Source organism: Pipistrellus kuhlii, unplaced genomic scaffold, assembly GCF_014108245.1.
Source record: "Pipistrellus kuhlii isolate mPipKuh1 unplaced genomic scaffold, mPipKuh1.p scaffold_m20_p_3, whole genome shotgun sequence".
Taxonomy (NCBI): Eukaryota; Metazoa; Chordata; class Mammalia; order Chiroptera; family Vespertilionidae; genus Pipistrellus; species Pipistrellus kuhlii.
This window is the reverse complement of record NW_023425529.1, coordinates 180,484,168-180,507,248: the sequence shown is the minus strand read 5'-3', so window position 1 is coordinate 180,507,248 and position 23,081 is coordinate 180,484,168. Positions and strand designations below refer to the sequence as shown.

Sequence of the window (23,081 nt, the reverse complement as noted above, 5' to 3'; positions counted from 1 at the left end):
ACAGAAATCAATTCAGAACAGCTAGTTAGTGGCATGATTAATAATGACATTCAGTGACAAATAAACCAAATGTCTAATAAGGTCACATAGAGTTTTATATGTAGCTATGGCTTTAAAACATTATGGTTTTATGGACTGACAAAGGGCTCTGTCATTTATCTATATAGTTCAATGTGCAACTTTTAATAGAGAGCGGCAAACATTTATGATGATGACTCTGGCTACCCAATGCCAGCGGAAAATTTTGCAGTGCTTGCTGTTGTTGAGTTCATTGCTGATTTATTTTCAGCCTCTCATGGTGTGAAGAGTCACTCATTCTACCTTACCCCATTTTGTTCCATCAACTCTTATAAATAAAACATGCCACTAGTTTTCCTACTGAAAGTTTTTAAAACGTGGAGGGGGAAAAGCAGTGACGACATTGATGGCATGCATTTGCAATTTCAAAAAGTTTTCACACTTTTTTTCCATTTGAATACAATCAGCATCTTTATTTCAAAGTACCCCCTTCTGTCCTTGAACCATTGTCTTCAATGAACATACGGCTCTGTGTTTCACTTAATAAGAATTGGAAACTTGTTCAGAAGGCTGATGATATCTCCGCTCAGGAAGTATAGAGACAACCTCTTAAGAGCACAGGGTTTGCTGAAACCAGTTTGGCTCAGTGGATAGAGCGTGGTTCTGCAGACTGAAAGGTCCCAGGTTCGATTCCGGTCAAGGGCATGTACATTGGTTGTGGGCACATCCCCAGTGGGGGGTGTGCAGGAGGCAGCTGGTCGGTGTTTCTCTCTCATCAATGTTTCTAGCTCTCTATCCCCATCTCCCTTCCTCTCTGTAAAAAAATCAATAAAATATATTTAAAAGAAGAGCACGGGGTTTTTTGTTTTGTTTGTTTGTTTGTTTTTTCCCAACCACAGTTTTCTTAGACATCTGTCAGGAGGGAAGCAAACACGCCATTGAGTGAGACCTTGAGCAGGATGCATGTCTTGCCAGGAGAGCCTTGTTTTTCACACGGAGTCCACCTTGATGAGGTTGTGGTGGGTCCTCAGGGGAGAGGGCTTGCCCTTCGCCCTGCCCGCCCTGTCGTCGTTGGTGCTCTCCACGGAGAACAGCCTGGCGGTGCACAGGGACGCGAGGATCCTGCGGTACTCCTTGCGGAAGTTCTGGTTCAGCAGCCCGTAGATGATGGCGTTGAGGCAGCTGTTGAAGTAGGCCATGTAGTAGCTGGCCACGAACAGGCCCTCGGGGATGCGGGGCACCATGCCGGCGGGGTCGGAGGCCACGGCCAGGCCGATGAGGTTCAGCGGGGCCCAGCAGATGGCGAACAGCACGAACACCACGAACATGGTGAGGAAGTTCCGGAAGTCCTGCGGCTTCAGCCTGGGCTTGGGGTCGGGCTTCACCCGGCGCCGCACCCGCAGCACCAGGACCCAGATGCGCAGGTAGCAGAAGAGGACCACCGCCATGGGCACGAGGAAGTGGAAGACCACCACGGCGATGGTGTAGGCCGAGCTGACGGACTGCGCGAAGGTGCAGGAGTACACGCGCGGGTCGTAGCGCAGGGTGCCGGCGCGCAGGTTGGGCGCGATGGCCGCGAGCGTCAGCGCCCAGATGAGCAGCACGCAGCCCAGCGAGTTGCGGCTGCTGCACAGCCGGTCGTAGCGCAGGCTGTGGCAGATGTAGCAGTAGCGGTTGATGGCGATGCCCGTGATGTTGAAGATGGAGCCGATGACGCTCAGGCCCATGAGGAAGCCGCTGACCTGGCAGTGCAGCGCGCCCAGGCTCCAGCCGTCGTTCAGGATGGACGTCAGCACCAGCGGGTACGGGTACACGGCCACCACCAGGTCGGCCACCGCCAGGCTCACCACGAAGATGTTCCCTGCGGGGGAGAATGGTTTGGAAGACACAGCTGAACGCCCAATGGATAGTGCACGGGTCGCATTGGTTGGAAACACTGAGCTGTGCCCAGCCCTCGTGGCTCAGGGATGGAGCAGAGCCGTAGGAACCAGGAGGCCACGTTTCATCCCAGGTCAGGGCACATGCAAGGGCTGTGGGCTCCATCCCCAGTGGATGAGGAGGCAGTCGATGGATGATTCTCTCTCATCACTGATGTTTCTCTCTCTCTCTCTCTGACATCATTAAAAATATCAACCTCACAGCAGTAAATGACTTGTTTCTTTAGTTTTTTCTAAAGGATCTTAATAGATTTCTGTTGAAACATCAGTGTTAACATTTTTATAGTTTGTACTAAATTTAACCGTGGTATATAAATGCATTTTATGCTTAGAACAGAATTAAAATTAAAGTTTTTTTTCATATATATATATATATATATATATATATATATATATGATGAAAACTGAGATGTTTCCGCAATTTGGATGACTTGACATCTGGCCCCTATGGTTTAAGGATGATGGAGGCTATTTTCACCAGGAAGCGAGCCCATTTGCTGCCTCTGTCAGGTTAGTTCCATGGTTCACAATTTCCCACAGCCCCAGAGCAAGGCATGGTCCATCTTCAAAAACTGTTGTCTTTCAAAGCGTTTGCTTTCTCATGTGCGTTACAGTCCTGAGTTCAGTGTACTCCCATCACATCTCTTGGTCTGGAACCGTCCACATTCCCCGAGAAGCTTCATGTGGTGTTATTTCCCCAGCTAGCCAAGGCTTCCTTCAGTTCCAGGCCTTCTGCCCCTCTCCAATGGACCTCTAATTCCCCTTCCGGGAGAGCAACGGATTCGTGTCCATCACATAATATTTAAGAGAAAAGAGGACTCTGCCCTCAGCTGTCTGGGTGAGAATATGGGCTTCAACCCTTACCAGCTAACTAATTGGGGCCAGGGACATTGTCCCATCAAATTCAGAGTCCTCTTCTCTGAGATGGGAATAATGATAGCATCTCCCTCAGAGGGAGGATGATGAGGAGTGGATGAGGCCATCGATGGCCAGTGCTGAGCAGTACCTGTCACATGCTACATGCTCAGTAAGTGATGCTGGGATTCTACTTCATGGGAAAAGGTTAGGTGAATAAAGAACTTAAGGTACAAAAATTAACCCTCAATATTCAGATTAAGTGGTCAATTTCTATATGAATATAATAATGCAACACATTTTAAACTTTAAAAAATAACTCTGGCCATAACTGGTTTGGCTCAGTGGATAGAGCGTCAGCCTGCAGACTGAAGAGTCCCAGGTTTGATTCCGGTCAAGGGCATCTATCTTAGTTGCAGGCACATCCCCAGTGCGGGGTGTGCAGGAGGCAGCTGATCGATGTTTCTCTCATTGATGTTTCTAACTCTCCATCCCTCTCCCTTCCTCTCTGTAAAAAATCAATAAAATATATTTTTTTTAAAAAAACAACTCTGGTCAAATTTTATGAGATGTTTGGCAAGTAGATTCTTTAGTTTATGGCTCATTGGCCTTGGTCACTATTCCTTGTGCTCTGAACGGCCTTTTCTTCACTTTTAAAATGCTCCCCATTTCCTCAAATCCACCTTACATAATAAAAGTTACCCCAGATTTTATTTATTTGCCCAACCACATGGAAGCACTTCCTCTTTTGAAGGTTCCTAGATCACTTTATTTGCTATATATCATTTTAATTCAGATTAAATTATAATAAATTCCACTCAATAGAAACGTATTAAGTGCCTATGACAAGTGCTGGGGAAACAGGAATTAATAGACAGGGATCCTATGGTCCTTGATCTTAAAAAAACGAACAAAATTAAAATGGAAAGAAAGAAGTACATGAGTACATACAGAGAGAGAGAAGAGGCTTCAGGAAGCAAGTGCGCTAGACAGTGTGGAGAAACATGCCAGGAGAGGGACTGCATGTTTTGCCTTTTATTGCATTCATTTGGAAATATGGCTTTTCTGAGTTTCTATACTGTAGTCCTCTGAGAATGTCTTCCTCATATTTGTATCCTGCATAGTGCTCAGGTGAGACGTTTGCTCAAATTCTTGATGAAGTAAATTAAATTGTCATCTCCCAACATCTGAAATGAAATAGCCTTTGTACTTAAAGTTCCTATATTATCTTGATTTCCCCCCCAAAAAATATTTCAAATAAGTGAAGTAAAATAGCAGTCATGATTTAAAAAAAATAAAAGTAAGATTTTGCAAATTAATTAGGAATTTTGAATAAATTTTCATAAAAATAACTTCTTTTAAACATGGTTATACTGCCGAAACCGGTTTGGCTCAGTGGTAGAACATCGGTCTGTGGACTGAAAGGTCCCAGGTTCAATTCCGGTCAAGGGCATGTACCTTGGTTGCTGGCACATCCCCGATTGGGGGTGTGCAGGAGGCAGCTGGTCGATGTTTCTCTCTCATCGACGTTTCAAGCTCTCTCTCTCTCTCCCTTTTTCTCTGTAAAAAAAAATCAATAAAACATATATTTTTTAAAATGGTTATACTAGGCCAAATTAAAGTAATAAAATATATTTTTGGTTTTTTCTACAGATCAATTTCAAATTCCAATGAAATATTTAAATTACAAAGTGGGCATTTATTTTAATAATGTTGAGTTAAACATTATTTTAATAAATGTTTAACCCAACACATTTAATAGTTTAAAATTAGGTATAATAAATAAAGTGTGGGGATGTAGAAGAGGGTATGGGGAAATGATGATGGAAGGAGACTTTGATTGGGATAGTGAACATACAATACAATATACAGATGATGCAATATAGGATTATAAATCTGGAACCTATATAATTTTATTCACCAACATCACCCCAATACGTTCAATTTAAAAAAATATAATATGTGAAATTCAGTTATACAGCAAATAATCATCAAAATAGTACAGTTTTTACCCAGATTGTCATGATGACAAACTGGCCCAAAACAGATTGATTTTTGAAAGGGCTTATGCATCAAATCACAAATGATGTCATAGAGTGCTTCCATGGCTTTTATTCTCTGTCCCATTTACTTTGTAGTAATTATGCTTCTTTTCTCTTCAAGTAATTATATTAATTAAATCATTAGTTTAATTTTCTTTGAACTAATCTCATTTACAAGTGTTGGGAGAAAAGAATTAAGCCATAGACTCCATGCAGATGTGACTATCAGGTAGCTCGGGTGGAAGCTTTATCATATTTGCTATGTAAGTGTGGAGTGTGTGGGTGCGTGTTGTGTGTGTGGGAGGGGTTATTTTGTTTGTCTTTTTCCCTCTTCTCTCCCCCGTGTCATCTACTATGTACTAGCAGTTCACCTCACCTCTCAGTATTTGCATTACAGGATATCTAATGGGGCCAGGGATTCAACTAGAAGAATAACGAAAATCAAGCAAAGATGAATAAAGAGACAGGGTTGTCTTTGGGGAGAGAGGGTTAGCATGGTTTTTAGTTTTCAAGGCTAGTTGCATTATGTTGGGGAGAATCATAGTTATGCTGTTTCCTTTATCTAAAAGCTGAGTTTAGCTAACGGAGATAGATATATGAATAACAAGTTGCCAAGGGGTGGACTGTGGTGAGTTTGCATTGTTTCAATTTAGCTAAGATGGAAGTACCCTTCCCAGAGTTCCCTTCCTGGTGTGTGAGCGTGGTCCTCAAAGGAATGCTGTATAGGATTTGGAAGGTGGAAGTGAAGCAGAAGTCACATTTTTTTCTTAATGCTCAGACGGCTCAATTAGGAACTGGGCACATTAACGAGTGACATCTTTGCTTGGTGTGAGTGCAAGAATTTCCTATCCTTGGTCAGATGCTCATCTTTTATCAGTTATTTTATTGCTTTAAATAAGAACCTCACACTTTGTGGGTCTCATGCTGACTTGCATTTGGATAATTACTTATGCATCATTTTGCTGCTGTGTGAATTACAGAGAAATTTATCTCCCCATATAATATTGTGCCAAGTTTGGGCCTTTAAGGTTTTCATCAACAATGTTTGCCTTGTTTTTTGTGTTTTTTTGTTTTTTTAAAAATATATTTTATTGATTTTTTACAGAGAGGAAGAGAGAGGGATAGAGAGTTAGAAACATTGAGAATCATCAATCAGCTGCCTCTTGCACACCCCCTACTGGGGATGTGCCTGCAACCAAGGTACATGCCCTTGACCAGAATCGGACCCGGGACCCTTCAGTCCACAGGCCGACGCTCTATCCACTGAGCCAAACCGGTTTCGGCTGCCTTGTTTTTAATTAGGTAATAATAAAAACTGCAATGATTTAACCCAAGAATACTCATTTTCTTCTCTGTTTGTATTGTTTCAATTTAGTTAAACTGGAACTACCCTGGACAGCTGGGCAGCTGCCACCTGAGGCTTGCCTGCACCTTGGGCTGGCCCTGGGTGACTGGGGCCTGTGGGTGGGTCGGGTTGCGTAGCGTGCCTGCCACCACCCATCCCCCAAGCAGGGCTAAAAGGATTGGGGGACTCAGGTGGGGCTAAGGGGACTGGGTGCTACCATCTGTGGCTATGGGCACCACCATCTTTGTGATGGTGTGATGGTCAATTTGCACATTCTCTCTATTAGATAGGATAAAGGGTCAAATATTATCCTCAAAACGCTGGCAATGGGAGCCCATTACTACAACAAGCTTGGCCTCTTGGCCTCTAGTCTGCCTCTGTACATTCTCTGTTTTATAAGCCTTATAGTAGCTGCTGCTAATTCCCTTCCCAGGTGGCCTTTGTCAGCACAGTGCATTTATCTCTGGAATTTGGATGAGTGTTCGGCGCTTGCATTTGGCTGAGCTGCACCCTTGCCCAGAGATTTGCCCTGCGTGGAACAGATGAGGATGATCACTGACCACAGAGTACAAAAGGCCAGCCCCCTTGCCTCCAGTGGTGACAACTGTGTGATTAGATTTGTGCCCAGGAGCCAAGACTAGGCTTCAAAAAGAGCCCATCCTTGCTTGACTCTCTTGTGCCTTAGCCTATTCTCTTCACTTCCTTCGGGTTCTTCCTCAGAGCCCTCCCTCGATGAAGCATGGGTACTGCATCTCCAACCCAGCTCTCAGGTTGGGTTTCTAAGCAGCCAAAGAGAGACCTTCAGTTCTATGATGAGGTTTTCTAAGGAAGTATTTCTCAGACTGTATTGCTTTATTCCAAAGACTAGAGGCCTGGTACATGAAAATTCATGCACTGGGGAGGAGGAGGGGGAGGGCTGGAAGAAGAGCCCTCAGCTTGGCCTGCCCCCTCTCATAATCTGGGAGCCCTGGGCAGCTGACATCCAAGGCTTGCCTGTGCCTCGGGCCAGCACTGGGCTATTGGGGGCTGAGGGTGGGTCTGGCCACACAGCGTGCTCATTACCACCCATCCCCTTGGTGGGGCTGAAAGGACTGGGGGCCTCTGGCGGAGCTGAGGGGACTGGGTGCTACCATCTTGTGCATTGGGTGCCACCATTTTTGTGACGGTGTGATGGTCAATTTGCACCTTCCCTCTATTAGCTAGGATAAGAGGTCAATATATTATCCTCAAGTAGCTATGCTTTGTTTCTATTCTTGACTAATTTCTTTGAAGTTCTCCAATTTTGCCTTACGTGTGCTCTATCTTTAACTTTGCCATCTATTACCTATTTTTCTTTCATCCTGAGGTAACATTTTAAAAAATTCTCATCACCGTATACTTTGAGCTCCAGCTACCATCATCCACCAACCAACTTTCAAATTTCTTTTGAGAAGATTCTCTATTATACAATTATGTTTGCAGTCATATCTTTGTACTCCACGTTACAGTTTTATTTGAATATTAAAAGACATAAATTTTAGGAGTACCATGGGTCCTGTTTTCAAATAATTTCTTTGAAAACAGGAGCCATGTTTTACACAAGCTTAACACAATGTGTTGCATTTTGACAAACCAGAATTTTCTGACCATTTATGTTCTGTCTTATACTGTAGATACCCTGTTTCCATGAAAATAAGACAGTGTCTTATATTAATTTTTGCTCCCAGAGATGCGCTAGGTCTTATTTTCAGGGGATGTCTTATTTTTCCATGAAGAAGAATATGGTACACATTTATTGTTAAATGAAAATAAAGGAAATTTATTGCCTGTATACGGTACGGCAGTACGGTAGTTGTTAACACAAACCAGACAAACTGTGAATCCTACAGTATCAAGAATTTACTCATTTATTCAGTGACAATCATGTCATCATCTTCTGGAACATCATCATAACAATCCAATTCCTGAATTTCCTGGTGAATTTCTTGTGACTCATTTTTTTTTCAGAATCAGTGGACCAAATCTCTCGTGTTTAGCCTAGGGGGGCCCTTATTTTCGGGGGATGCCTTATATTGCACTCAGAAGGAAACCTGTAAGTAGGTCTTATTTTCGGATGATGTCTTATTTTGGGGGAAACACGGTATGCAATAAATATTTATCTAAATGAATATTCAATTCAACAAGCACCAAAAGTGCTCAATAATAAAGCAAGTATCTTTTTAAGACCTAAGTTCACAACTCAAATTTACTCTCAACAGCCTGAAAAATATATAGCGCCAAGTAGATTTTTCCCCTCTTTCTTGTTCTTTTTTTTTTTAAGACCAAATTCTATGTAATTGCCCAAAGTAAACAGCTCTGCAGAAAAAATTATCTTAGAACACATTGATGAGAAAGTCCAAAAGTTTATTCCTCATCTGTAACATTATTAAATTTCACTAAAAATTTTTAAAATATCACATAGAGTCCTCAGGCTTCAGGTCAACTTGATTCGCCAATCTTTTTGAAAGATGAAAATGTTAGGATGCTGATGAAGGGATCGTCATTAGAAGGGGAGTAGATAATACTGTACTGATAATACCATGTGGAATTCTGAGCATATACAAAACCTTTTTGAAAACACTCCACTAATTGCCTCTTTGGAAGCCTAGAAAATCCTGATGGTGTGTGTGTTTCTTTTATGTAAGACAGAGCATTTCTGGTAGTGAGGCAACTTAGAAATACTTGGGAAATATAGGGAGAAACTCAAGGCACCTTGTAAAGATCTTAATATTCACCAAAATTATTCTAGTTATTAATGTCAAAAGGTTTTAATAAAGAATGAGCAGAACCAGCTGCAGATACTCCATGGAAATTTAAAATGACCTCTAAGGCAGATATCTTTCAAAGCAGTTATTTAAAACAACAAAAACACAGAATCATCCAATAGTAGTAGAAAACAAAAGCAGGAGGTTCACTTTAGAACTATTTTGTCTTTGGTGAACTTTCAAATTTTCCAAGAGAATAATGATTCTGAAAGCTGGCAAAAATAAGCTCTATCTTTTCTATGATTAATTGAATGCTGGAAAGTGCTACTTTCTCAAAAGATACATAGCTGGGGAAGCCAAAAAAAATCAGGTCCAAATTCAATAATGTATCTAGGACTCTGAAACCCCGGTCCTAAGGTTTCCAGGGGATTCTGGCAATTATTTTGGCAAATTTGGAAAAACTTAGGGTTCCATAATAATGTACTACATAGGCCGGGGGCGGGGGGAGTCATAAAACTCAAAACAATGGCTAAGCATGCAAGGGGCATGGGGTGGTCAATAAAATGTCTTAAAAAGTAAAAAAAAAAAAAAAAAAAAAAAAATAGCCTTGAAATAATAATTTCAAATATCATGGAAAGCTACTGGAGGGAAACATCAACAGTGTTAGCAAGCTACTATCAAATTGGAGATTATATTAAGCACTGACTTCAATAGCTTGAAACCATTTTCTAAGTCTATACACACAAGTTTGGTGATAACTTTTTGAATGGAATGTTGCTTGGCCATTATGACAATGTGGATGGACCTAGAGGGTATTATGCTATTATAAGTGAAATTAGTCAGGCAGAGAAAGACAGATACCATATGATTTCTATGAAATCTAAAGAACAAAGTGAATGAACAAACAAAACAGAAACAGATTCACTGATACAGAGAACAAGCTGAGGGTTATCGGATAGGAGCAGGTTTTTCTTTTTGTGGGGGTGGGGGTGGGGCTGGGTGAGAGAGGAGAAGGGATTAAGAAGTACAAATTGGTAGTTACAAAACAGTCACAGAATGTAAAATACAGCACAGGGAACGTAGTCAACAGTATTGCAATAACTATGGTGCCAGGTGGGTTCTAGAATTATCAGGAGGATCAACCAGAACTGATTTTTATTAAATTAGAGAACAGCTTGGATATTGAAATAATCAGTCTCTCAGAATTTGATAATTAGAATTGCAGCCCTACTTGCTGTGGGGAAATATGTTTATTACAAAAGGAAAAACAGAGACATCAGAGAATTTGCATAATGTCACAGAAGAGAGTTAGATCCTAAATCTTAATTTTCTGTCTGGCTTTACTTACTTCTTAGCATTCATATTGCCCCCACTTATTTTTAAAAAGTACATGCAAAAAGAAATGAGCATTTAGAAAATAAAAACAACCTAATAAGGATTAATCATAGATGCCTATTAATAATAACTTCATAATACCATTATTTGCATAATATTTTATAACTTCAAAGTGATAGGCAGATAGATGGGTGCATGGATAGATGGATGGGCAGAATCTAAGTTTATCTTCCTAGCATCCGTGTGAGATAAGTACATCCATTGGACAGATAGGGAAACTGAGGCTCAGAGAGATGGAGTAACTGGATCCTAAGCATACTCCAAATTAAAGTGCTGCAGATATAAGACTCAGCTTGGATCTTCTCGTTTCAATTTCCCTGCTCCTTCCACTGCACTCCCCTGGGTTGTGTTCAGAGATAAGAAATACCGATCACTTATCTGTGAATTTTGGGTTTCAGTTTTCTTATCTACCCAAGAAGGATGTTATAAGGACAACTGAAACAGAATGCAGGAAAGTGCTTTAAAAGCTGTAAATTGCTTTGTGTGGAAAAGCACTAGACATTCTAAATAAATAAATAAAAAGTTATTTTTCTACTTTACCCACAGAAATAGAAATGAACCAGCTGTCTGCAATAAGTGTGAGAAGTGAAATTTACCAGTCTCCTCCTTTAATTTCTCAAGTTTGAAAAATGTTTCAAACACAAATTAATGAATAAATTTACCAAATAAAATTGTGAGATTAAAAAACTGAATTCCTTTAATAATTGGCATTACTTTGATGTGAATCCTGTAATATATTCATATTATAATGGAAATGTTCCCTAAAAGATGGCCAGCAATTTTTGCAAAATTAATTATGCACTAGAACAATAAAGGGGGCTTAAGTTTTATCACAAATGGTCTCAAATTATAATTAAGATACCATAACAGATTGTTAAGGAATACTGTATATTAGTTCCAATTGTCTATATCCCAGATGTTAGTCCTCTGTTACAATTCCACTTATCTTATACTTGATATCCATGGATATAAAATACATCACAGAAAAACATCATTTACAAAGAAAAGAGGATATAAGATGCAAAATGAAAAAGAGGATATAAGATGCAAAAAAAGAAAATCCCTGAAAGGATAAAATGACTCAAAATTATTATCCAAATGCATTGTCTTTATTTCTCTTTTGGGACTTGGGCAATTGGTTCACATATTTTTGTCTACAATGGTCCCACAGAGCACTGGTTTTCAAATCGCCAGGATACCATGTGACCAACCACACTGATAACTTGGATAGAGACTTCCCCAGTTGATAGTCTGATTATTTTAGAAATGATTAGATTATCCCATCTGTTTTAACACCTAAGTGAATGTGAGTTGCTCACTCTGTGAAACCTCTGATCTTTAGGTGGATATTGTTGTGCAGACGAATGGTGAGGTTGGCTGCCTATTCAGGCTGCTCTTCCTGAATAATGACATTCTGAAGGGTCACTACAGACCTGGGAGAATCTCTCTCCATGATCCACCCAGAGACATGCAGGTCAGCCCACTCGGGAGGATTGCTTTGTGGCACACAGTTATCAACTCATCATACGCATGCCCAGCGCATCCTACCAAAACTCATGCGAAGCTGCCTGTGTCCCAGAGAGCTGATCCCCTGTTTCTCAACCAGAAAGAGTCCACACACACACACAAAAAAGGCTTGACTTATGCTGCATTCCATGTCAAGAAGGAAAACTATACAGGACATTTCTAAAACTCCCAAACACTCCTTGGGAAGTAAAACAGGGAAACCAGATGTCATTAAGAGATATTGTTACAAGTGAACCAGACAGTTGAGGGCACCTGAGGTGCACTTTCATAGGGACCCACTCCCCTAGATCTATGATGCTTATTATCATTATACATACTAGAGGCCCAGTGTCCGAAATTCGTGCACAGAGGGGTTTTCCTCAGCCTTCCTGCACTCTCTTCAATTTGGGACCTTTGGGGGATCAGGGAACATCCTTTTTGCAATCCAGGAATGCTGGCTCCTAACTGCTCATCTGCCTGCCAGTTTGATTGCCCCTACCTTGCCCCCCTGCCAGCCTGATCAACCCTAACTTGCCCCCCTTCCAGACTGATCACCCCTAACTTGCCCCCCTCCCCCAACCCCCACTGGCCTGATCACCCCTAACTGCCTCTGCCTAAGCTCCCAGTCTGGCTTCCCTCTGCAGGAGGTGACCTGGCAGATCAGGGGAAGGCAACCCACCCACCCCCACCACCATTATCCTGCTGCTGCTGCCACTGTTAGCCTGAGCTTCAGCCCTTCGCAGCTGCTAGGGCTTTGTCTAGAAGGACATCTGGAAGACCTCCACTCTAATTAGCATATTATCCTTTTATTAGTATAGATATGTCATTATATCCACAATTCTCTTTATTGCTGGTCGATTTTATAGCATTATAATCTCTAAACGCAGAGTGAGGTTACAATCATGTAAATCAAAGGATACCAGACTTGGTCCAGCCCTATCATTTTGCTGATGTAAAGACAATCCAGAGAGATGATGACTCATCTGCAACCACTGGCCACTCAGTAAGAGCTCGGGAGCCTAGATTCTGAATTTATTCTGTGCACAGGCTCCTTCCACTAGCCTGCAGGATCTTCTATGTTTGTCCCCAACACGGAAGCACTCAACTGATGAGCAGCCGCATATACTTCTTTCTACTTATTTCTACCTCATCTCTGATGACGCCACCCCGCCCCTAGCATCATGCCTGTCCCTGAGCCATCTCCTGACATCTCTGGATTACAAGTAAAGCTTCCCCTGCTCCCTTCTATACCACTCTTTCCATTCTCCCAGGGTCCAAGAGGCTCAGAAATCAATACTCAGAGTGAGGCAGATTGCTATCAGGGGCTAATAAGTTTCAATGGCCCAGCAATCCTGAGCATGATTTCAGCCATAGTCCTGGTTTGAATGATTTTGTGGGCTAGTTTAAGAAACAAGATATCAAATATTATTTTAAGAAATCTATAAGTGAACTTCTAGACTATAACATGCTTATAACATCATTAAAATACTTATAAGTCTTGCCCAATTGTTGTGGCTCAGTGGCTGAGTGTCAACCTATGAACCAGGAGGTCACAGTTTGATTCCCAGTCAGGACATATGCCCATGTTGTGGGCTCCATCCCCAGTGTGGAGCATGCAAGAGGCAGCTGATTAATGATTCTCTCTCATCATTAATGTTTTTATCTCTCCTTTCTCTCTGAGATCAATTATATATATATTTTTTAATTGAAGTTTTACGTGTGTATGTACTTATGTGACCATAGCTTCGGAGAAGTGATTTGAAACAAGGCTGTCGATATATATATATATATATATATATATATATATATATATATGACTTTTTTGTTGTTGTACAAAAGACTCAACAGAAATACAGGGAAATACAGGTGATTTTCAGGAAACAGAAATACAAGTGTGACCTCTACTAAAAGATTGAATACAATTATGGAAATTAAAGAATATTAGAGGCCAAGAGCAGGAAACAGACAAGGGAGGAGAAGACAAGAGAAGGCAAGGGAAGAGAAGGGAAATTAAGGAGGGAAAAGAGGCAACAAAAGCCAGGGCACAGCAAGCAGAATGGCCAAGGGCTCAATCTAGGTAGCTATGAACACATGCAATGGGCGGGGCTGGAGCGCCGATGAACGGAGGGTGGGTGGGGCCACGGGTCATGGAGAAGGCAGTGAGCCTCAGCCGAAGCCTTAGCCACGGACACAAACAGGAGTCCAGTTTAACACAGGCGACAATCTACATGTGGACTACATGTGGACGGTCCCAGAGGAAAAGTCCAAGTTAATGGCTTTCATATTATACTTAGATTCCACGTAAGTTCTAGCTCACATGGGTAATAATACTGCCGTCTATCGTCAGCCTTGTTTCAAATCACTTCTCTGAAGCGATGGTCACATAAGCACATACACACCTAAAACTTCACCCCGCTGCAGCCTCCTGTGATGTGCACTTTTACTGTGTGTACATTACACTTCAATTGAAAAATAATATTTTCAAGTGGGCATGCCTAAGATATGTAAGCATCTTAAGAACTTAAACTCAGATCCCTGAGCCCCAAAGTCCATACTCTAGAGAGCCTCTCTCAATGCTAATGCAGGAGGGAGGCAGATAGTATTTAGTGTGGACCTGAAAGAAAGCAGGGCAAGAACCGCCTAACAGTGTCCATGGCACTGTCTTAAAGTCATTCTGGGGAACTTTTTTTCCTCTCACAATATTGACAGTTTAGCCCGCTGTGCACCAAATTAAAAAATAATAATAATAGGATGTCCCTGTCTTCGGAGGCAGAACACACAGTCCGTGGCTGGCCCATTCCTGACGGCTGACGGTCATATGTCATAAACACGTTATTGCACTCCTGTGTCTTTTTCAGTTAATGCTGAGCAGGGTTTTTTGTTTTTGTTTTTGGGGGGTTTCTTTTTGCTTCTTCATGGTGTGCCCACTAAAGGTTGTGCTTGTTCGGTTTTCCAGACCTGTGCTAATGAGTATTTCAGTCTATGCTGCTGGCATATGAGCTGTTCCTTTAAATGCACCAATCTTCCCCTAATTGACTACAATCTATGGGGGACTAGCCGCACCGTTTCATGGAACTCCAAGGCAGAACAAATCAACTGTGGAAGAAAGCCTGCTATTTTCTGCTTTATTTCCATTTATTGGCCATATTCTAGATAAGTGTGATTGCCAGGTAATTGAATTCTAAATAGGCACGTTATTATCGCACACCTGCTTTATTTTTTGTAAAAGTTTTAAAGTGTGATGTAATATAGAAAAGTACGCAAGTCATGCCGACAATTCGATTACTTTAGACAGTGGAAGTCACCCTTGTTCGGTGTCCCTGCTTTACCCTGGTCCAAGTATCCATCTCCAAGCATCCATTTCCACGTGCCAACATCGAAGTGTCCTTTCTCCCTGTACCCCTGTGTCACTAGGTCACTGCAGCAATCGTGGGAGGCGAAAAGACTCGTTAGCTACCTTCTGTACCTGACAGAGGTAGAAAGTGAGGCTTTCTCAGGTCCCAAGGTGGATCGCAAGCAAATTACTCCCAGTAATCCTTCCGTTATACTGAAAGGGCAGAGCAAGGCTATAAGCAGAACTTCCCTTTTTGTTGAAGAGCCAGCCCTATGTGCACTTAGTGGTGATCTCGATGCTGGCCTTGAAAACAACACAGTTCTATTCAATTGGAAAAATGCACCTGGCCTGGCATTGAGATTATGGGCATATCTAGTCTCTGGCCTACCAGGTCATATAGCTGAGTTTATCTTCAGACAGGCTAACGCAGACTAGAAAGCAAACATTTTTTAAACAGCAGTTTTGTTTTGTTTTTTTTTACAAAATAGTTCCAGTTGCCTAACCCACCCTTAGGAATGCAGAAGGCCAAATAAGCTAACCGCATCCAGCCACCTGTGGAACTGGACCCTGGCCCGAACCCCCTCACCCAGCCCTAAGCCCTATAAAGAAGCTGTACTCTTGTTACTCAGGGCTCTTTGCATCCTGCCGCTGTGTCAGTAGATTGGAGAGACCAGGCTCGGGCTTGAATAGAGGCTCTTTGCTTTTGCATCGGACTCGGCTCCCTGGTGTTCTTTGGGGATCTTGAAATCTAGGCATAACAGTACTACAAAATTTACTCAGAAATTACAAATATGCTAGTATCCATTCGAGGATCAAATTTTGGACAGGAGCAGAACAGCCTTCTGCCAGCACCTAAGGCTCTGGCGGAGCCTGTATCTGTTCTAACCAGCATCCCTGACGTACATTCGCCTGTTTAATATTTTTAATTTCTTCCCTGGAAAATCAGATGTCAATGGGCTCCTTTAACGGAAGGACAGGGGCATAAATAATCAGCAATTATACCAGATTCCCGGAAGGAAGTCCTAGTTCCACGTTTAAGATGCTTTTACATTCTTTTCTTTTTTTAAAACATATTTTTATTGATTTCAGACAGGAAGGGAGGAGGAGAGAGAAGGAGATAGAAACATCAATGATGAGACAGAATCATTGATCAGCTGCCTCTTGCATGCCCCTTACTTGGGATCCAGCCCACAACCCAGGCACGTGCCCTTGACCTGAACCCAACCTGGGACCCTTCAGCCCACTGGCCATTGCTCTATCCACTGAGCCAAACCGGCTAGGGCCACGTTCTTATATTCTTACCTCATTTCTTCCATTCTCTTTTCCATCTTTTCATCCTTAATAAGATACATTTAACAGAAATGGAAGGACGGAACAATAGTATTGAATCCACTGTCTCTGTCACTGTTTGAAATTACCATCCAGCCAAGCCTCCAGTGCTTTGAATCGTAACAGTGGATATCTGAATACAAAGCCCAATTGTGAAAGTAGCGAAGTCCCAAAGCTTCCCGGGGTGAGGCTCTCTGCGGCTCTCCCTAGCTACAGGGCTGTATGCTCTATAAACGCCCTGGCAAGAAAGAGCAGCAGCCCTGGCAGGGCTCAGTTGGGGCATCCATCAGCTCCTAAACCAAACGTTTTGGGTTCGCTGAAACCTGTTTGGCTCAGTGGATAGAGCGTCGGCCTGCGGACTGAAAGGTTCCAGGTTCGATTCCGGTCAAGGGCATGTACCTTGGTTGTGGGCACATCCCCAGTGGGGCATGTGCAGGAGGCAGCTGGTCGACGTTTCTAGCTCTCTATCCTTTTCCCTTCCTTTCTATGGAAAACCAATAAAATATATTTTTTAAAAAGTAATGAAAGAAATACGATAAAAAAAATAAATAAAAAAAGGTTTCGGGTTCTATTTCAGGTCAGGACACACACCTAGGTTGTGAGTTCAATCCTCAGGAGAGCATGTATAGGAGGCAACCAACTAATGTTTTTCTCTCACACTGATGACTCTCTCTCTCTCTCTCTCTCTCTCTCTCTCTCTCTCTCTCTCTCTCTCATTCTCTTTCTCTCTCAAATCAATACACATGTCCTAGGGTGAGGATAAAAATAATTGCTTAGCAGCCCTGGTTGGGTGCTCAGTTGGTTGGAACCCCATGCTGTACACCACAAGGCTGTGGGTTCAGTTCCTGGTTGGGGCACACACCTGAGCTTTGAGTTCAATCCCCAGCCAGGGTGTGTATGGGAGGTGACTGGTCAGTGTTTCTCTGTCCCTCTCTTTCTTCCTTCCTTTCTCTCTAAAATCAATAAGCATGTCCTTGAATGAGGATTAAAATAAAGGTTGTTTCTCAAATAAAATACAAAGTAGTGGGGAAGCAGCACTTTTTATAAGTTTTTTTCCATAAACCAGGAGAATTGTTCCAGGCATGTGAATTATTTTATTTATTTATTTTTTAATGAAAGGACCTATAGGATGCAAACTCCCAAAATGCTGCAATTGTTGACACAACAAAACAGAGTGAGCTTGGGGGCCACATTCTCTGAATCAAACCCTGCTCAGCAATCTGTGTCCCTGTTCCTCATTTTCTTAAAGAATGTGAGAGTGGCACCCACCACAGGGCTGCCCTGAGGATACAGTTAGCATAGATTCCTTCCTTCCTCCCTCCCTCCCTCTCTCCCTCACTCCCTCACTCCCTCTCTTCTCTCTCTCTCTTTCTCTCCCTTCTCTCTCTCTCTCTCTCTCCCTCTCTCTCTCTCTCTCTCTCTCCCTCCCTCCCTCTCTCCTTCCCTCCCTCCCTTTCTTTTCTTCCTCCCCCCCTTCCCCCCCCCCCCCCCCCCTTCCTTCTCTCTCTCTCTCCTTCTCTTTCTCCTTCCCTTTCTTTTAGGGAACAGAAGAATGCACTGAGCAGATCAAAGCCAAAGTCCTCTTATTGAACCCCAATCCAAGGAATCAAAACAATCGATAAAGCACGGAGGAGAGTGACAGGCAGATTACTATATAATCAGGGGGAGCTCTCCCCGACCCAGAGCTCCAGGGGAGAGAAGACTGGGCTGACCTCGCCATGGTGAGCAAGCAGGCTCTCCCACAGCTCTGCTCCTGGGTGAGAGAGAATTCTCACACCACTCTCACAGCTCTGGGTGTTCTCAGACCCTTTATCCTTCTATTTTAAACCAATTGATTTAAACTAAAACAAACAAACATGAAGCTAACTCACCCATCCCCCAATCTCTCCATCCCACCCCACACCCACCTCTAGAAACCATGAATCTATTCTCTGTATGCATGAGCTACTGTATCTATTTATTTATAGATTCCACATCTAACAGAGATCATATATGGTGATAATAGAGATCGCCTCTCTTTACCATAATGCCCTCAAGATCTGTCCGTGTCGTCCTACATGACAAGATTTCATCCTTCTTAGTGGCTGAGTAACATTCCAATATGTGTATCCCACAATTTCTTTACCTGGTCCCCCATCAATGAATACGTACTTGGTTTTTGTGTCTCGGCTATTGTAAGTAATGTAATAAACACAGGGGTATATCTATCTTTTCAAGTTAGTGCTCTCATTTTCTTCAGATAAATATCCAGAAGTGGAATTGCTGAGTGGTAGGGTAGTTCTATTTTTAGTTTCCGAAGGAACCTCCACATTGTTTTCCATCTGAGCTAAACCAGTTTATATCTCCACCAACAGGGCAGAGCGTACCCTCTACCCCACATCCTCCCTGACACTTGTCATTTTGTGTCTTTTTGATAATAGCCATTCCTAACAGGCGTGAGGGCTTATTTCATTGTGGCTTTGACTTGAATCTCCCTGATGGTTAATGATGTTGAAGATTTTTTTCATGCACTTGTTGGCCATAGTTAGGAATTATTTGGGAAAATGTCTATTCAGACCTTCTGCCCACTTTTAAATTAGATAGTGAATTTGGTGTTTTTTTGTTTGTTTGTTTGTTTTTTGCTATTGAGTGGTATGAGTTCTTTATATATTTTGGATATTAGCCCCTTATCAGATACAAGATTTGCAAATATGTTCTCCCATTCGGTAAGTTGCCTTTTCAACTTGCTGGATACCGTTGCTGTGCACAAGCTTTTTGGTTTGATGCAGTCCTGCTTGTTTATGTCTGCTTTTGTTTCTTTCGCTTTTGGTGTCAGATAAAAACAAACAAACAAAACATCACCAAGACCTCAGTCAAGGAGCTTACCCCGTTTCTTCTGGGGGCCTCCTCTGGAAGGAGAATGCCTCTGGTTTAAGCCAGTCCGCTAAGAAGAGAGGTTATCCCATGGGCTAACTAATTGCATGCTATCCATGTGCTTATTAACGAATTCTTACATCATGTACTGTCTCAAGCAACGTAAGAAAAATGGGGAGGGGGCCCCTCCTAGAAAGGAGCTAAACAAATGTACAGCATTGATCAGCTACACGTTCCTTTCTGACAAACATGGAAGTGCAGGGTCCTTCCCTCCCCATCTACCCCCACAAAGTGTGCATCCCACCATCCAGGGCGTCTGGCCACCCAGTGTCCTCCGCCCCGCAGAAGCCAATTCTCATCCACTGCCCGGAGGGGAAAGCAAGCGTAACTCAAACACAGAAGCAGCCTTAGTAGTATATTACAGGCAAACACACGGTTTATCACAACAATTCCTGTTTGTAAAGTGTGAAAATATTGAACTTGGAGGAAGCACTCCAAGCATGGTTAGGAGCCTATGGTGTGTGTGTGTGTGTGTGTGTGTGTGTGTGTGTGTTTGCAATTGCATGCTGAAAACTGAAAAATACTCCTGACGACAAAACTAGCATAATTGCACTATCATTTTGCCAACGTATCTCTCTCCTATTTTAAAAAAGTTGGGAACATTAAAGTCTGAAAAACCAAGCAATCGGGAGGTAGCTTGTTGATGGCAGTTGAAAGGGCTTTTTGAGGAACTTCCCGCCGCCTTTATCGACTTCATAAACCTCAGAAACTGAAAACTACACAGTGGGGTTTTTCTCTAAAACAAAGAGAACCTGACCCTGCCCAGGATTGCTACCCCACGGGGCCTGCAGACTTCTTACTGTTTTATGGGAGAAAGAAGAAAAAAAGAAAGAAAGAAAGAAAGAAAGGAAGGAAGGAAGGAAGGAAGGAAGGAAGGAAGGAAGGAAGGAAGGAAGGAAGGAAGGAAGAAAGAAGAAAGAAGAAAGAAAAGAAAGAAAGAAAGAAAGAAGAAAGAAAGAAAGAAAGAAAGAAAGAAGAAAGAAAGTAAAGAAAGAAACGAAAAAAAAGAAAAGGAAAAAAAAGAAAAGAAAAGAGGAAAGGAAAGAGAGAAGAGAAGAGAAGAGAAAGGAAAGAGAGAAGAGAAGAAAAGAAAAGAAAAGAAAAGAAAAGAAAAGAAAAGAAAGAAAGAAAGAGAAGAAAAGAAAGAAAAGAAAAGAAAAGAAAAGAAAATGAAAAGAAAAGAGAAAGCAAAGAGAAAAAAACACAGGAATAAAAACCCCCACAATACATTTGGCAGGAAGGTTCAGGGTAAATAAACTAATAGGCTTCAGTCTCTAATAGAAAAAAAATGACTCCGCGTCCCCAGTTTTTAAGAAAAGAGACTTTACTCTCCTTAGGAAAAGCCAGCGGACAGCTGGGGGTGCAGCGTGCTGGACGGACAGGTGGCGGGAGAGCTGAGGCTGCCGTCGGGGAGGAAGCGGGCGCCTACCTGCGTTCCTGAGCTTCTTGTTGCGGTACACGGACAGGATGACCAGGAGGTTGCCCAGGATGTCCACCACGATGGTGAAGATGAGGATGCAGGCCAGCGTGGAGGCCAGCCAGGAGGGGCGCGGGCCCGGCCCGCCGCCGGGCGCCTGCTGGGAGGCGTTGAGCAGCGCGCCGCTGCCGTTGCCCCTCATGCCGCCGGGGCCGCCGGGCCGCCCGGCCATCGCGCCCCCCGCCCGCGCCCCCCGCCAGCAGCCCCGGCGCGCACCCCGCCCGGGAGGCTCCTCCCCGGCCTCCCGCACCCGCTCCCCATCCCCGGCCCCGGCCCGGCCCCTTCCCGCCGCCGCCCGCCCGCCCGCGCCTCCCGGCGGCCGCCTCCGCACCTGCAGCCGCGGCCCGGGACCGGCGTGCGCTCCGCTCCGGACCCCGGACCCGGCGCCCCGCGAGCCCGTCCCGCGCCCACAGCGCCCCCGTGCGGCGGCCCGGCCCCTGCGCGCTCGGCCGGGGAGCCTGGGGTCCCGGGTCCTCGGAGTTTCCTCTGGACGTTTCACCAGACGGAGGGCGCGAAGCCTCCCTGGGACAGAGGGGCACTGGGGCCACCACGGGCCCAGCGTCCCCGCCCGTGGACCGGGCATCAGGGAGGGCCCGGCTCATGCGCCCCGCGGGCAGCAGGGGGTGCAGACAGCAAGGCCGTCCTGGGGCGGGTATGGCCCTCTCTGTGCGTCCATCACAAGCCGCTCCCGGCGCTCAGCACTTCCACCCACACTCTGAAAAGGGCCATCCATCATTTCTTATGCTGGATATTAAAAAGTTTAGTGATTTTAGCCAGGACCGCTTTGGCTTAATGGATAGAGCGTCGGCTTGGGGACTGAAGGGTCCCGGGTTCGATTCCGGTCAAGGGCATGTACCTTGGTTGCGGGCACATCCCCAGTGGGGGGTGTGCAAGAGGCAGCTGATCGATGACTCTCTCTCATCAATGTTTCTTACTCTCTATCTCTCTCCCTTCCTCTCTGTACAAAATATATTTTAAAAAAAATAAAAAGTTTAGTGATTTTATCTTATTTTATCTTATTTACTTTATTTTATTATTTTTTATCTTATTTTATATTTAATTATTTTAATTATTTTATTTAATTAATTATTTTATTTTATTTTATTTTATTATTTTATTTTTACTTTATTTTGTTTTGTTTTATTTATTTTATTTTTACTTTATTTTATTTATTTATTTTATTAATTTAATTTATTTTTTATTTTATTTTGTTTTACCATCATCATTTTCCCCAACAGCTACTTCTGTTTGAGGTGTTTTGAAAGCTGCCCTTCAATCCCAGGTGCTTGTCCCCAGCGTGGGTGCAGCCTCTGCCGGCTTCCCGGGGCTCCGGAGCAGGAGCGGAGGATGCTGCCTCTGGAAATGACAGCCACGCCCGTGGGCACCCTGACTCCGAGCAAAGTACAAGTTGCATGTCGCTTTCCAATGCCACCGGCTGAGGCGTTTCAAGGTGGCCACGACCTTGCTTCCGCAGCCGCACGAGGCAGGTCTGGATTTCTTCAGCGCAGGAGCCGATCCGGAACACCTCCACACCTGCCCAGCTCTCCGTGCAGGCACCCCCCTGTTGACCCATATTCACCCGGTAGGTAGCTCTGAAAAATAACGCACTTGATCTTGGCCATGAAACCGACAACCTCAGTAGGCACTGACGGCCCCCAGGCCTTTGGAGTCATTCCAGAAGCGTCTGCGATGGGACAAGACAAGCCTGCAACTTTCCAGGAAAGCCGCCAGACGCCAGACAGGTACTTACCAAGGAATTAAATAAATCCACCAGAATCCCCCGGATGAGGATGACTAGGGCCGTGGTCGGCAAACTGCGGCTCGCGAGCCACATGCTGCTCTTTGGCCCCTTGAGTGTGGCTCTTCCACAAAACACCACGGCCTGGGCCAGTCTGTTTTGAAGAAGTGGCATTAGAAGAAGTTTAAGTTTAAAAAATTGGGCTCTCAAAAGAAATACCAATGGCTGTACTGTTGATGTTTGGCTCTGTGGACTGATGAGTTTGCCGACCACTGTGCTAGGGCGTCCCCTCTTACGTTTTTCTAGATCCAAGTCCTAGGTTCCCAATGGCCTTTCCCTCATGAACGTACAGTTTACACGCTTGGCACAGGACATGGTCCTCAGCACGCAGTGGGCAGCGTGCGCTGTGAATGCGCAGGTGAAATGCAGAGTGACATGGAGTGTCTGCGAAGAATGAGAGCACCGAGGA

At 43.7% G+C, this 23,081-nt stretch overlaps 1 protein-coding gene across 1 annotated transcript; it reads right to left on the bottom strand.

Annotated features, from left to right (window-relative positions):
- Positions 1-907: 907 nt before the first annotated feature.
- Positions 908-21,046, bottom strand: MTNR1A (melatonin receptor 1A). Its single transcript, XM_036457880.1, has 2 exons — positions 20,827-21,046; positions 908-1,879 (listed from the first exon to the last, which is right to left on the bottom strand). Exons 1-2 carry the CDS (start codon positions 21,044-21,046, stop codon positions 1,008-1,010), a joined length of 1,092 nt encoding a protein of 363 aa, XP_036313773.1. The 3' UTR covers positions 908-1,007.
- Positions 21,047-23,081: the final 2,035 nt, after the last annotated feature.